The sequence below is a fragment of the Teleopsis dalmanni genome, chromosome X (genome assembly GCF_002237135.1).
Source record: "Teleopsis dalmanni isolate 2A chromosome X, ASM223713v2, whole genome shotgun sequence".
Taxonomy (NCBI): Eukaryota; Metazoa; Arthropoda; class Insecta; order Diptera; family Diopsidae; genus Teleopsis; species Teleopsis dalmanni.
In genome coordinates, this window is record NC_051848.1 from 5,919,819 (window position 1) to 5,937,327 (window position 17,509).

At 30.5% G+C, this 17,509-nt stretch overlaps 1 protein-coding gene across 1 annotated transcript; it reads right to left on the bottom strand.

Annotated features, from left to right (window-relative positions):
- Positions 1-314: 314 nt before the first annotated feature.
- Positions 315-1,576, bottom strand: LOC119689923. Its single transcript, XM_038104860.1, has 2 exons — positions 559-1,576; positions 315-490 (listed from the first exon to the last, which is right to left on the bottom strand). The coding sequence occupies exon 1, from the start codon at positions 1,495-1,497 to the stop codon at positions 574-576; it is 924 nt and encodes a 307-aa protein (XP_037960788.1). The 5' UTR covers positions 1,498-1,576; the 3' UTR covers positions 315-490; positions 559-573.
- Positions 1,577-17,509: the final 15,933 nt, after the last annotated feature.

Here is a 17,509-nt window from a genome sequence, read left to right on the forward strand (position 1 = left end):
CAAGGCTCAGATTGAAAATAAAGAAACTGAATTTTACAACTATCTACAACTTAGTAAAAACGCTGACCAAATTATATAATTTTTACGTCGAGTTGACTAGTAAGTCAACATTTGTCGACTGATGATTATTAAAATAATGCTCCGATGAAAAACAATTGGATTGCATGAGAAGGGGATATGTAAGCCTCAACAATGCGTTTTATGACAAAATAAGTAAAAATAATAGATATTATTATGATTCATATAATAATCTATATAAGGAGTTATAGTCGCAATTTCTTTCAATTATTCTTTATTTAAACATTTGACTTCATTAAAACAAAATACATATTATTTGGAAGAACGCCATTGTAAGTTTTTCGATTGACTCCATGGAATATGAACAAAAAGAAATCACCCACTAGTCATTCGCATGTTCGTAATCGCAATCTCTACAGTTAGGCTGGAAAATATTTGAAGATTTTGAGAGTTCGAAATAAGCCATTTGGAACTAAAAGGAATGTTATTTGGAAGAAATGAAATCAGTTTTTTTACTTTAACAAATATCATACCACTTACATGATAAGTAATCTTCTATAAGAACTTTATACCAGTAATAAGTTCTGAGATAGATTTGCTTTCTTTCATTTTTATACGCCTAGCAGTGACTGAGGAAGCATTTTTAGGCATATTCACTTCGATATTCAACTCATCATAGCGCTCTGTTAGCTGATATATATTATCTATTTTTTTTATAACATTTCTTTTTTGAAAAATTTTTATCATTTCATTTGATGAAATGGCAATCTCTTCCGGAGACTTACGTATACATTTCTGATCTGCTTTCGTGTTGTCGCTATTATTGGTGTCAATCGTTATCTTCTCAATCGATTCAATTTCTGAACGATTATCAACAGTGCACTTCTTCTTATTTTTCTTTATATAATCGGGCAGATTATTTACTGTTGACAAAAACAGATCAGAAATTGGGCTTTCGTTTGTGTCCTTCTTTCTATACAGACTTATTTTATTGACTTTTGTCTCTTCTCGATTATTCGTAGATGCAGCAATATATCCTTTAGTCACATATTTAGTAAAATCTTCTAGTATTTTTTTTAAAAGTTCATCGTTACATATATCAGATGTATGAGTTGTTTTTGATCCAGTTTCATCGTATCGTATGGGATTTGTGAAACGATTCGAAGAATTATAGATTTTACACAAATCTATGTTCTTTCTTGTCAACATTTTACACAGTTGATTTCCATATTCTTGAGTCAGGTCAATTTTTTTCCATATACCAGGCTTATTTTGATGTTTAATCCATTCAACTAATTTTGCGACAACCACCTTATTGTTCTTGATGGTTTCATCCATTCTCCAGTATCTGTAAGGTAGAATACGATTCTCGTTTGTTAAATGTTCGCTTGGACCTTCTGAGGAAATTTGCTTATTCATTTCCTTGTACAAGAACTTGCGGACCAAGTTAAGCATTATGCTACTTGCTTTACTCGACATTTTGACGGAAAACCTATCAAAGTAAAATTACGGGTAATACGAATTTTGAAAGAAAAATTACATATTTTTCTTCTCTAACAATTTGAAATATACACTAATGAATTTAAAAATATATGATTTTAATTTTTAAAAATTTATTAAGTTATTTTTAACAATTTCTTAGGTTACTAACATTTTATAGGATATGAATAAAGGAAAGTGGCAGTAATATATGTTATAATATTCATGATTATAAATAAGATAGTATTTATGTGCAAAATTAAGTTTATTCCTTGAAATACTTTTCGAAACAAAGTTATTCGATGTGTTGAAGAACGCGTACTACCTATAGATACGAGAAAGATATAGATTCAGAAAGATTAAAATTAAGTTTAAGTACTTAATTACTTCATATGATCTCTCTTCAAATGATCTTCCGAAAATATAGATCTCCGAACTAAATAATGAACTGATGAATATTTTTTAATTCAAAATTGGATTAAAACAGTCCCTGATCAATTTTCTGAGTAACTTTTATCTCTCTATATAGTTTATTTGTGCGGTGGCTATTCTGAATTAAATTTCACAATTTTGAACTTTCGAAGTCCTCTAAGGAATTTTTAAATTAGTTCTAACTATATTTTATACTTTGATTTTTATAGGATTTCAAATATTTTATTTTATACGTTATACTAATTTCTTTCTATATATTTTCATATCCAGTAGATATTCTCTCGTTAACAACCCGTATGAACTGTTGAACTTCGTAGTTAAAAAAGAAGACCAATTTCTTTATCTATATATTCAGATACCATATACCATATATACAAATATTTTCTTAGCATATCAAATAAAATTTGCTATATATGCTCTTCATAGAGGTTAGCAGGACTTCTGATAAAAACAAATTTTATGGATCAAAGAAGATTAATGTGAAACCGCTGTCTATTAAATACTTGTTTTTTATGAACTTCTGAGCCGATTGAAGTTTCAAAAACAAATCTTGGCTTGTCCATATATAAAAAAAAAATTATTATATCATACGACATTTTATACCTCACCTACTATTTAAATATGCATTATTCTAAGAAAAGCTTTAAAACTACATAAAATTCTTTATTTAAGGATTTCTGAGTATCTATTGTAAATTTAGCCAAGTATCCTTTGGAAAGTATTCTAGTTGGCATTCAACAAGCCTACATTGTTTGTTCTTAAGTCATTCTTACAGAGCCTTAGATATATTGAAATGAAACGTTTGTATATAAGTTAAGCAAAAACAATATTTAAAACTTTTTTATATCTATATCTTCATCTAACACTTTCCAAATGTAGTCAAAAATATATAGATGCACTGAAATAATATTATCTGATATTAATTGATGGTCATTTGTGGGGTTTCCGTTAGTGGGAGCCGATATAAGTTCGTTGGGTTTTCTTTAACGATATATATTGTGAAATACATTGTTTATATGAAATGAAGTTTTAATAGAAAATAACACTTGTCTTTAGAAATTGATTATTCACTTACCGATTTGAGTCAAGGCAAAATTATAGTCTTGGTTGGCAATGTCGCGCTGCACTAATGCCATATTAAAATATAAGTACAATCACTTTAAAAGACAAATAAAGTGTTTACTTATAATATATTTCTCGAAGAAGATTTGGTAGTGCAGTCATATTTTTGCTGAATGCTTCCTAATAGTACTAAAAGGATTAATATGATTGCAATGATGATGTACGAACTGAAGGTTAAGCTATGTCATTGTGATGGTCGATCAAATCGATCATTTCTTTAAGATCCAATGGATGCATTGTGATATTATATAGGGCTATATCATGAAGTCCGAATAAAACAATGAATTATTTCTTCATCTACATACAAGCCACCTGTTATATCTACAAATCTTCATACATATCGCTGTACAAGATCGCCGAATATAAGAGGTGGCTTACTCTAATTGAAAGTTATTAGCTTTAATTACTTTTTCATTACAAAATTTTAATTTTTTTTTAATTGAAATCGTGAGGTCATTAAAAACAATATTAATATTTTTGGCCAAATGTGACGCGTCTCATAACAGAAAGAAAACTAGAAGGGTTCGAACATTAATAAAGAACAACAACAAAACTTTTATTAATTTATTGAAATTTGGCTAACCACACAACGTTGTTTCGATTATTGCCAAGTATTCATCATCAGTGATATTAGTAAATACTCGAATTTCTATTTAATTATTTTATAGTATGTATAAAAATTGTTGGACTGCAAGTGCCAGGCTTGGAACTCGTGCCTGTCGTATTAGGCACGATGGCAAATCGTAGACTCCATAGAGTTTAATTAAAATCTTTATAATTGTTTAATGTTTGTAAGAACTTAATAATACATTCACAAAAAAATTGTTGTTTCTTTTTCAATATACATGTATATATGTATATATATATTGAAGTATTGGAGAGAGTGTCTCTCCAACACGTATGGCTTGCAGTTCAGAATACCAGAAGAAAATAGTGATTTCTCAGCATTTATATACTTTGTAATTAGTTTAATGTTACTAGTATAAGATATTTGATCTAATCAATAACTATATTTTTATACTAAAAACATCACTTCACTACTAGTGCAATTGTTAAAATGAATTTATTTTTATCCTTCACACAGAAATAATTTTTTTTTTTGGCTTTTTAAAGATATTTGGTGCATATAAGCAATACCTTGGCTCCACAAGGACTGTGGCTATAGATAAGCATTATAATTATATTTTTGCTAGTATGAAATTAAGGTCAAAAATAAAGTAAGCAGTAAACTGCAATCAATAGGAAACCAAATAGAATAAAATACCAAAACCAAAAAAACAAAAAAAAAACGACATCAAAGTGAACTTTGGTGAACACAAGAAAAAGGACTTGCAATGAAATTAAACCAACTTAAATGGTAACTTAATTAAAGGATATTCAAGGCTGCAGCTACACAGATTTTTAACTAGTTTATAAGTAATTTTATTTGCTCATTTGCGGCAGATTTGCGGTGTCGAGGGACTTACAATACTGCAATGAGTATTTAATGTGAATTTTAATAAGCAAACGAAAATGCTAGGACCAAAAAAAAACAAAACAAAAAAAAAATGAAAATAAAAATAAAATAAAAACCTGACTGACTTATCGGAAAGTTGCCAAAGTAAGGCACTAAAAGTATAAAAGAAATTAAGTAACGAAAAAAAAAATTGAAAAAAAAATAGATAAAAAAGAAACTGTAAGAAGTCTATAAAGTGAAATTTAATATATTTCAGGAGGATAACAATTTAAAGACTTGAAAATATAATAAAGTTAAAAATAAACTCCAGAGTAGGGGGTATTAAACAGGATTATACACATACACAGGAAGAATTCACTAAAGGCGCATTGTTTGCGAAGAGAAATAAGGAAATACTTAGACGAAAGTATTTAGAAATTGTTTGGAAATTATGTTTAGTTACATTGTGGGCTGGGTGCAGGCGGCTGAAGAGAAAGCCAACCGTGAGGTGAAAGTGTAGTAAAAGTTTTAATGAGCAGAAAAAGTGTTGGGAAGTAGATATCAGTTAAACCTAACTGTGATGTGTCTACTAACAGCTTGAAAGTCAATATCGTGTTGCTTGGAAGAATTTGCTGAAAAGCTAATCAGTTTATTTAACAAACTTTTGTACTGCATTAAAGAACAAACTTCAATCAACTTAAGCGATTTAACATAGGCCGTACAGATACATTCTCAACGAGTAACGTTACTTAGTCAACTTATTAGAGCTGCACAACAAAAAAGGCATCAAGATTGCTTTAAAGTCACAGAAAATTATATGCTGTAACATATTAACAGGATATATAAAAAACATTTAATTAAAAGATAATAAAAACGGTAATATGCTTTGAAATAATATAGCATACACTGGTCCATAGCAAGAAATACAGTATGGTAAGTGTCTTTTAGATAAAATAAATAGGCTCGACTATACTTTTATTACCATTCAGTCATGTTATGACAGAAAGCCAATGAATAAATAACATATGTACATGTATAGGGTTTCAACTCAGACACTCAGGTTCGTCTTGACTACATGATTGAGCAAACCGATTGTACACCAAGTTTACAATAGAAAGATTTTTTTTATTATAGACTTTGATCAATCGACAGTAGAACAAATACACAGAATATGCGACAAAATCGAAAGAGTACTTGAACAACAAAAAATTTGCACTGCAGTATTCCTAGACGTATCGAAAAACTTTGATAAAGTTTAACACAAAGAACTTGTACACAGGATTCAACAGTAGTTTTCAAAACAGATATTCGAAATTATTTCATCCTACATAGCTTGCCGATTCTTCAGAGTAAAATGTAGTAGTGCGTACTCAACACTTGAACCACTTAAAGACGGAGTACCGCAGGGAAGTACACTTGGCCCAATCCTATAACAAATTTACACAGCCGACTTGCAAGTCCCACCAGAAAGTGTCATTGCAACTTCTGCAGATTATACAATCCTTAATACTGGAGATATTGAAGCAACGCAACATTCTAATAATCAAAAAATGGAATTCCCCATTGACTTGCAAGTCCCACCAGAAAGTGTCATTGCAACTTCTGCAGATGATACAATCCTTACTACTGGAAATACCGCAGCAACACAACATTCTATTAATCAAAAAAATTTTAAATTGAGCTCAACCAAATGAAATCCGTCCATGTAAATTTCACAGACAAAAAAATCGACTATTTGCCGATAATTATGTCCAGTTCTCGAAAACAATACTCAAATGATATGAACATATAAAGAAAGAACGAGTTCAGCTAGAATCAAAATACAGAAACTTATGTTGGCTTCATGAGAAAAAATCAACGGTCTCTCCAAGCAACAAATTAATAATATACAAGCAAGTCTTAACGCCGGTGTGGACATATGGAATACAGTTATGCGGATGTGCCTCAAAATCATCCACTCAAATCATCCAAAATTTCCACATTAATAGAATAAAATTATTAACACATTCATCGCCAACCTCAATAATCTCAATCACAGATGCATTTCATTAATACTCACTTTTGGAACCACAAAGTATCTATCTAGATAATTAAATAGATAATAGATAATAACAATATACAATGTTAGTTTTTATTTCATATTTTTTGTTTTTTAAATTTTTATTATTTTTATCAAATTTAATAATTATTTCTTATATTTACTAAAGACTTTTTACTTTCATAACTTCATATCACTTTAAAAGGCATATTCGAAAGTTCAGAACTTAATCTTAGACTTAAATGTTCTGAGCCTAAACTAGGTTACACTAATATTTTTACCATAAATCCACATTACCTTTTAAAGACTTTACATAATCCACAAAATGTAAGTATAGTCCTTAGAAGTTCATTATATTTACCGTTAACCAAACATTAATGTCTTTGGTAAATATAATCACTGAGTCTCCATTAACCAAGAGTGGCAATGTGAAGTAAGTAGAAAGGAAGTAATTTAATCTTTTACTGCTCATAAAGAAATTAGTTAAGTATTTGCAGGCAATTTTGTGCAAATATGGGTTTAATTTTCAATTTTCATATTTATGTTTATGGCTGTCATAAGGACACCTACATCCACACATTCACATACCCACACACCCGCACACCCCCACACCCACAATGACACAGTGATACACTCGAACACCCAGAAAGACACAATGGCAGAGCTGACACACATGTGCCCATTACCGCAGACCCAGTCGAGTGGGAAATGGAAATGAGCCGCAGTCATATTATGTGGCAACATTAAAAAGGTGTTGCCACCGGTAGAGTTCGACAGATAGGAAATTTTTGTTCTTCGAGTGCAATTGATAAGGTCAAAAGTTTTTGTGGGTTTGAGTGTAAACAGTTTTGGCAAAGTTTAAATATTATTGGCAATTTAGTTTAGATTTGCTAGGACAGATAAACAATAAACATTTATGTTTTACTTCGAAGAGCTCTACTCGTAGCAGAGGCAGAGACAGAGACAGAGGCAGAGGCAGTGGCAGAAAATGTCTGATTTTATCAATTTGAAATATTTTGAGAAGTTCATTATCGCTTCCTGATTGTGGTCCTGGAAATTTAGTTTCCTATTTAAATGCTTTCAACTAAGCGTACCTGACCGTACGTGAGCGTATTTGAGTTCTGTTTTAAACAGTTTCTGTTGTTTTTTTTCTTGCATTTCTGGCAGGAATATAAGAAATATGAAGCTTTCTATGTGCGAAGAAGCTAAACTCAGCTTTTGGTTTGCACTATTTTTGCAATATTATTTGCAATAGATTTTTATAATAATTTTTAGTATCAAGGATTAAAAATATATTTTGCTTAAGTTGAAAATTTGGTTCGATTTAAACTACAATAGAAATTTCAAGAAAATCATTCTCTCCTGCACGAACTGAGCAAATCCATCTTTCATCTTGACGGTCAAATAATCCCTATGGTGCATTTTAAATAATGTTTCAGTTCGAAATGATAAATTAGCGTTTAAATTGTGCTAAAAAGAAATTTATGTGCTTCAGCAAGGATGAAAATGCTATAAGGAGACAAGGAGACGAGAAATCTGCACAAACGGTATTAATAAAATGCATATTTGTTAATCTGCAAGGTAAGTGAATTGAAATTGCTGAATATGCATGAGAGTCTCTATAAGAGTGGAAAGGGATTAAGTGAGAAACACAGTCAAAATTAATAACAAAGCTCGAATCGTATATTGTTAGTTCCCTATCCTCTTTTTGTTGTGCTTTGAATGAAATACTAGACTGGGACACAGCAATTTGCTAAGGAAAGGTTTTTCTGTTTTCTTTTCTTTTTTTGTTAACTAACTTAATTGATTATATCTTCGAAATTAAAAGAAAAATTGGAAAGGATTAAATTACAGTGACAGCAAATGAAATCGTTGGAATAAGTACTAAATAGCCATAGTGCGGGAATAGAGGATGAAATAAAGGTACTGATAATATTAGTCACATTGGTAATGATAACAGATGAATGTTAGAGAAGTAATAGCCAAAATTGTTACTGTAATGTTAGTATGGTAAGGTGGTAATATTTAGATATGTATTTCCCAACTAAACTAGTTGTGCAAGTCCTTACAGTTCATCAGCAAAGTAGTTAAATTTGAAAGCCACAATAGGAAAAGTATGTAGTAGATGTAGCAAAAGATGGTAAGTGGTTAAAGATGAAGTGATGCACTACTAGCAAAAATATCTATCGCATAGTTAGGAAGTATTCTCCTACAGTACAGAAAAATAAAAATAGATGCTTTGACAAAGCCGTAAATATCAGTAAAGTAGAACTAGTAGTACAACTTTTGCCAGAAGTGCCATTGTCCAAAAAGCAGAAGGATTAGGAAAATTATGAAAAAAAAAAACAAAATGGAGTCTGTAAAATATTAGTAGACATGACAGTAGAAAAAATGGAGAAAAGAGAATGAAAGAAAAAAGAATACAAGATTTTAATAAATTTATATTAAATTTTCCTTAGCATTTAAAATTTCCAGACTCTTTCCAGGCATAAGGACGTAGAGAATAATAATTGAACCAACGAACCAGTGTGATTGAAATATTAAAAGTAAGTACAGTAAACTTTGAAAAGAAACGCCATGTTAGATAAGGCATTAAATTATAAAAAAGTAAATGATTCAGATACTTTAAGTATTTTACTACCCGAAGCACTGGGATAGAGAACTGCTCAGGAACCTGAGTGGAAAGAGCACTGCAAAAGTGTGAATACTCGGAAAAAGAACTTAAGGCGATTTTATTGTCTTCCGGAAAATCAAATCTTTTGAAACAATTAAAAAAACTGATGAAAGGATTACAGAAAGAATAAGATAGATGTTGCAAAATAGTGGTACGAACAAAATCCTGAAAAAATTGATCTAAGAGGTATGTTAGTGGGGTTTTAAACATTGGCATGATCGCTCCAACTATAATTTTTTTACTTATTATCGACATTTTCCGAACTTAAGATAATATGTACTACCTTTTAAGTAGAGGTATTCAAAATCAATATATGCCAAATAGGACTTTAACTAAGTTTAAACGTAAACTTAACGAAACTGTGAAGCATATTTTTTGTATGGATTTTGTATGAAAAATGTTACAAGTTGCTGAATATTTTTCACGTTAAGTGTGATAGTCTAGACATGTTATTAGACTTTGATATTTAAGTTATTATATTTTAATGAATTATCGCTAAATTTACACATTTAGCACATAAAGAGAGATGGTACTATATTACAACTAATAATATAATACACTTTGTTTACACATTTCAAACATAGGATAAAAGAGTATTATGAGTAACAAGTAAAGATACACACATTGCTTCTTCTTTTCGAATATAGGTTAAGATAGTACTATGAGTGATGAGTAATAATATTATGCATTTTGCTGACACTTTTCGAAGATATCATAAATTATTACTATGATCGATAATATATAATTATTATCTACTAAATAAATATTAAAAATTGTTACTAAAAATCACGTTCACAAAAGGTTATCGCTATCTAATCCTTTACATAAATTTTTTTAATTATTAGTAATATTAGTTTATGTAGGTCTGGCTAGGTATTGCTTACTTGACTTAGGACTATGATTTTTTATATATGGTACCATTTGTATTCGTGTTCTATTGAATTTCTAGTGAAATGTATAATAAAATGCAGTAAATTAAAAACTTACTCTATTTATTGTTTAAAGTTATCTTTTGTTCGTCATCTATTTCATAGAGCTTTAATAAAGTCCCTTTCAAATTCCTTAATTCAATATATATCAATGTTGCTGAGAAACGACACTATCAAATGTGTTCCTTTGCCTTATCATGGGAGTTTCTTGTATCCTTGCTTTGTTTATATGCTGAACAAATCAATTAATTGCGTTATAATTACGTTAAACTAAACAAACTTGCTCCTAGTCAACTAAGCAGCGAGAATAACGGAGTGTACTTCCTTATTGAATGGCAATGAAAAGACCTATATCGATATATATTTATGGGCAAAATATCATTTATATCAAAATTACATTTTGGGTAATGAAATAATTACATCAGTTGGTGCCCATTGATGGCAACCTAATGACTCTGGTGCCTTTGCGGTAAGTACAATATTCAAAATAAATCAACTCTGCCTCGTAACCAACCTCTGCCTGGTACATAAATTCAAGACTAGCATTTCGCCTAAAGTCGAAGTGCGTATAACTCTTGCCATTCTCAGAGTATGCGGGTTCGATTGAATGAGTGTGTGATTGTGTGTTTGTGTGAGTGTGCCTGCTCGTATACTTATATGAACATATGTGCCATTGTGTGTGTGCCAAAGTGAGTTTGTATTCCCATAACTGGGAATATCTACACATTAAATACGCGAACATATAAATTATGGGTATAAACTTAGTACTTATGGACACGTTAGTAGCTCGTAAGTTCTCGAGCTGGAGTAACCAACTCCAGTCGAGGTGTAGTTGGGTTGGTGGGTATGTGGGTATGTGCTGCAGTGATTTACATGCTCACACGAATTTTGCCGATAATAAAAGGTGTTATTGTGTAGCATGTAGTTGCTACGGTTATTCTGCTGGTGTACGCATAAAATATTAACTATTAGCATTTAATTTAGTTACATGTAATCATAGTTTCTCTTTTTATATTTTTTGCTTAATTTTATGCTTTCACTAACTCATAAATTGTTATGAGGCCGACATTCTCCTTATGAAAGCAACGGATATAAAAAACTTTTCAAACATTGTGCATTGTTGGATGTGTTAAAAAACAACAACAATTTAAGTAGTAATAATGGAGCAGCATTAACAAGCAAACAATGGTTAAAATGCGAAAAACACGAGTAAAATTTGGTGAGTGTAAATTTTTGTTTGTAACTAAATTGACAGCAGAAACCAATTTATGCAAAAACATCCTGCCACTAGACATATGTAGACCTCAGCCAAACACAGAGCTACATATCGACAAGCTATGTTTACGTACTATGTTTAAAGGTTTTGTGTTTTGTATTTTGTATTTTGGTTAAGTATGGCAATACTCTACTTTGTAATTTGATAATTTTAGTTAAAAATTTTATATCCGCCGGCAAAGTTTTTATTAAATTTCACAGAAATAAACGTAAAAAGGAATTTAATATTTTGTGGCTCATATTAATTTTCCTTATTTTACTATTTACTACTTTCTACAAGTATTATTACTTTTAATACTATTCGCATTGCTTGAGTACTTTTGTATTCTTGTGCTTTGGTACAATACAACAATACAATTTATGAATCATTTACATAGCTAAAAACTATTGTTGCCTATAGTAGACAATAATATAAGCTTGTACGAGTATATACATGAATTTGTGAATTTTATTGTATTCCATCTATTTTATTTTAAAATTTTTAACATTCTCTTACGTAGGCATAGACGAGAAAAACGACCATTAAGGACGATTTCTTACAAACTAAATTGGGAAAGTTGCTTGAGTCGTAGTTGGCGGGGTAGAAAGAGTTCTTCTGATTTAGTTGTGCTTTGTGCTTTAGAAGACAAAGCAATGCAAAATACAAATATTGTTAAGCAACTTTCAAGCCGAGCACTACAAATTTTAATATTTTTCTTATAAATAAGAATTTTTATTGTATTACTCGTACACAATATATTGTATGGGCATAGAACAGCTTCTCTGACATTACTACTACGTATAGGAATTGTGCCAGAACATGAATGAAAATTAAATTTAAAAGAATTTGGTAATTGTATGATTATTTTCAAATAGTTTTATTATTATTTTCTCTCAGTTAAACCAAAAGTAAAAAAAAAATCGTATGAATTCACCAAACAAAGTTGTAAGAAAATATAACAGAAAATAGCACACATTTTTTATTGCATACTTTCGAGTGCTTGAAGGAGCTTTAGAAGGAAGCATTTCAATTGCAAAAATACTTGGATTTTTAAAAATGATTTTTATGTAAATATTTTTTAAATATAATAACAACATGTAAATAGTTTATAAGATGTTTTGAAATATATTATTTAAATATTTTGAATATGTTTAAATATTTGATTACTGCTTACATAGCCAAAGCTATTGAATTTCGTAATTTTTTAAATAAAAGCAATAAAAATAAATAAAAGCAAAATAATAATAATGAAATATATATTTATTATTTAAAGAATAAAATTGTTATTATTGTGTTGTATTGTGTTTCGAGAACTACATATCACATAACTCAATTACTGTTAGCACATTGATGATACCAAAAAGCATCCTAGCAAGTGAATTGCAGCACACATACAATAAGTAGAAAATCATGATTACGTCAATTAACGCAAATAGTATTAGCAATCTTCGTATATAAACCAATAAATAGGCTAACAAACCTTAGATTTTCATCTTTATAATGCTTAGCTGACATAATATCGATTGAAAAATGATTTTCAACCGAAGAAAGTCACAACTGGCGCGACTTTTCAGGTAACTGTCAGGCTAAAGAGCTGGTTCGTCCTTACAATTACAGAAAGGTGTTCTTCTTCAATAGAATGGAGTTGAGTTTGTTGGTGGAATATTCAACGGACCACCACGGACTACGTTAACACCTCAACAAAATGGGTCTATCTAAAGAGATAATTGTCGACTCTGCTTAGAAGCAGACAAGACTTCCAGTCACATTCTCTGTGACTGTCCAGCTTTGATCTGTGTCAAGAGGAGGTCGCTGGGTCGAGAATTACTTTCTTCCCCCTGACATTATGATATCCTCAACGGCTGACATGCTGGTTTTCTGTACGGTAAGGATCTGTTGCGGCACAAAAGACTTACTATGGTGGCGGTACTCCGCTTCGTTAGGAGCTGGACAAATAAAAAAAACGAATAAAAGGGTGTCTAAATATTCCCAAAGAATACTCTGACGAAGAGTATTTGGCATTACTCGAAAATTGCTTTAATTCTTTGTTATAATTTTATAAAAACATCCTTATTGTTTTAATTTTATATATCACATTTAATATAACCACAAATTTTTAGGTCCCATGGCAATGACGGTGAACCTATAGTCCGTATTGAAATTTCAGTGGCACGTATGCTATCCTCCTTGCAATAATAGAGCTATAGTAAATATATATATAAGACATGAATCGTAAAAAATAGCTTGGCCTTTTTTTGGTTACAAAACAATATTTTCTCTCATAGCAGATGTATTTTAATTATTCTAAGTATTTTTAATATTGTGCGTAATGTGTAGTGATGTCAACCCAAAAAGAATATGATGCCAAAACAACCTTTAAAATTTCAAAAAGATTTGATTAATGTCTTTAATTTATCAGAACTTTTTCTTTCTTTTCGGAACATTATTTATAACATTAGTAATAGCATTTTCAATATTTACTGATCAATATTGTTTAAGATGTTTAAAAGATTTGATCAGGGAAAAAACTGCGGCCAAAGAACTATCAACGAAGCCATCAATATCTCAAAAGCATTTCATTCAAATTAATTAATTAACCGAAATATAAGAAGTTGAAGTACAAGGTTAGAGATTTTAACTGGCAAAATACGCACTTAAATATCTTTAATTTTAAACTGTAATAGTAGGAGTAGTGGTATATTCTTTATTATATACAGGTTGCTTAAATTAACAATTTCCATTTTATGCATTAACGTTAAATAAGTAAAACCTAAACTAAATTGTTATAAATTGTTTTTCAATTATTCATTATACGACTATGCCTTGAGCAGTCAATCGGAAAATTGTATACTGCATATAACTCATTAATTATCCTATCTATTAAAATAAAAGAAGGATTCGATTAGTAAAGCTTTTAGCTTTCTTCAAAAATAATTAACCTTAATCTCTCAATATATGATATTAGTTATATCTTACTTGTGTTAAGATGAGTTTGGAAAATATGGTGATTATGAGATAATTATTTTTAAAAATTTTAAATTATTTTTGCTGAAAAGAATTCCTTTAAATCAATTTGTTTTGTTTTGTTTTTTATATATCAACACATCATTACATGCACCGTTTTTTTGTAAACATTCTTGAAACCAAATCAACTACTGCCTTCACAAAAAAAAAATAAACAAATTGATCTATTTAAGAGCTTTAAAATAAATTTCAAATAAAATATTGTTATTAAACTTATTTATCAAAAAAAAATTTTAATCCATAAATATTAAAACTTAACGATAAATAGTACAAGTTTTAATGCCAATGAGATAAATTATCAGCAGCGCATTATGTGCTGCATTATTTATCCAGCGATTTAATGCTGGATAATTTTTATGAGTGCACAAAACTATGCAATGGTTTTTTTCTTTTAAAACTGTAAGTTATAATAAATCGAATGGCACGAAGAGTGCAAAGAAATGTTTGACGTAGAAGTCGACTTTGACGTCAACGTCGAAGTAAACGATTGGCGCGAATGCAATAAAATTTAAAAAATCAGTTTTGGAAAGTAATTTGTCAGAAGCTGATACAATGCCGTACACAATAAATCAAAAGGATTACGTACGCTTATTTGGGATATGTACGGATATTTCAACGTTTTAATACATTTCATGTATGAGAAAGTGAGTCGAGCTTATGTGTTGTGCGCGAAATTGCCAGGAAGTAAGAAAACGAGGATATAGCTTTGATGCTTTATATTGCTTACTTTGAAAATGATTATGTGCTTATAAGTCAATTGAATGATTTGTAGTGAAAAGGAAATAAATATGCACAGGTGTTTCACTTGAAAATTGCATTTTAATGTTGGGTGTTCGATAAACTCAACAGAAATATCCGTATTTCTTTAGTGTTTTGATTGTTATGTATAATGCTGTGCTTTATTATGCAATATATAAAGAAATTTCTATATAAAATTAAAGAGTTTGATAAATTTAAGACTTATAAAAAGGTTTATTTATGTCTTTTTGTTAATGAGAATTGATTATGATATTATTTCATATTAAATAAGTGAAAATTTTCATTTGTGCTTTGTTTTTCTTGTTTCAACATTACATATTAAAGTATGTATTATTTGGGTATTTTATTTTATGTGGTGTGGTGTGGTGTGGCAACATTGGCAGGAAGTAACAACAACATCTTGCGCATTGAATTTCCTCTTTCATTTCCCGATTCATGCCAGCTGCTGTATAATTTCGCGTTATTGCCCTGCACTTCTCCTATACGAGCACGTATTTCCATTTGTTTTTTTACTAATTTTCTATTTGCTTTTTATAAATAATGCATTCTCTTGTTGAATTGCGAATTCGTTAGATTGTAATGACCTTGGAAGTGTGCTTTTCACAAATTAAAAATGCGTAAAATTAACTTAAATTGTTTGCGCTACTCAGCACTGTTCGGTTATGTTTTGCCATTCACTCAACATATTTCCGTTCACAGTTAACAACAAACAACCGAACGCCAAAGGATATAACCAGCCGCAACAGTCAAAGATGAGGAAACAACCATGCAACCAGTCAAGCTGCCAGTCAGCTAGACAAGCAGGCAGTCAAGCAGTCAAGCAGTCAAGCAACCAAGAAACCAAGCTCTCATCCATGTATGTAAGCGGCAAACCAAACCAAATACTCGCACCCCACAAACTGGCGAGGGGTGCTCTAAAATAATACACAATATTTACTTGGAGGATATGCTTTCCTAATGAGCGCTTTAGCCTTCACCTTACAAACTCACACTGCAGCATCCACCTTAACAGGTAAAAGAAGAAATTTTTATACAAATCCTCGTATAATTCATAAAAAAAAATAACAAAGAAAACCACAGTATTTAATAAAATGTGGCAGAATGGTGAACCTTAAGTTGGGAAGCAGCAGTTGCATGTTTTCCTAAGCTAAAAAGCAACTTACACGATATGACATACAAGACTCTTAAGCATTAAATAATCTGTGAGTAACAGAGTACTACGAAGAATGACACTCTGAAGAGAACTTAAGAGTGGAAACTGTTAAATTTCTTTTCAGTTTACTTCAAAAGTTTATTAAGAGAAGTTATATTGTTGTTAAAAGATAACAGAAAATGAGTGCAAGAGTAAATGTCAAGAGAATCCAAGGATAACATAATGTACTTATCGTTAAGAACAGCTTATGTTAAGTTTAATGTTAAAAATATTAGCTTAGAAAGTTACTGTTAAAATATAACACTTTTGAAATAGACTGCAACATACGTAGTGCCAAAAACATCTATGTTGTTGGTAGTGCTCTGCAATTAACATGGGCCATTAGTGCCCGCCCATGCCACTATAAGTAGTTAGTTGCTAAGTAAACTCAAATCTATGAGTATTTCTAAATAAAGTATACATTATACTTCAGAGCTAGTTGGAATAAATAAGGTGCATCATAGCAAAGTTAAATAGTTGGAAGGAGCAGTTTTTAAAGCGTGTGCCGAGTAGAAGAACCCAAAAACTCACCAGAAAATTACTTCCAAAATTTGGATTAAAATGTGTTATTGAAATTGAATAGTTAAGATTTACTTGCAAATAAAAAGTGCAGTTAGACTGCAGTAGGTAAACTTCAGTTTAAGATGTGCCACCAATAATGAAGACTATGATAATGAGGAAATGGATCTTAAGTCCATTCACTTATATTAACATAGCAAGTATGCAGTTTTTTTAAACAGAACTGATACCTATTAAGATGATAGTCAAATAGAAATTCACTATTAATTCAGTCTTAACACAAAACGAACTTCGAAATCTTTATTCAAGCACACAATTTTAATTGTTGTTTCTAAAAGGGACTATTATCTCAGTCGAAATATATGCTCTGAGTGGCTTCTCACAAAAAACTCTGTACAACTTAACATGTGGGGAAGCACATAGTATATTATTCGAATTTTACCCATTCAAACACAATACGTGTGATAAAGCCTTCATTTCAGATGACTGCAATTAACACAATATAAGCTGTGATGGAAGAAATCGGCAGCAATCCAACTACTTTGAGCAAAAAGCACAACGTACGTCAGATCAGAGTACCAGGTCATCGAGGTGTAAATACGAAGTATGCCTCTTGACTGCCGACAATCTGGT

Excerpts from the sequence above, each read along its gene's own strand:
- LOC119689923 (XM_038104860.1), bottom strand. The coding sequence starts at position 1,497 with ATGTCGAGTAAAGCAAGTAGCATAATGCTTAACTTGGTCCGCAAGTTC.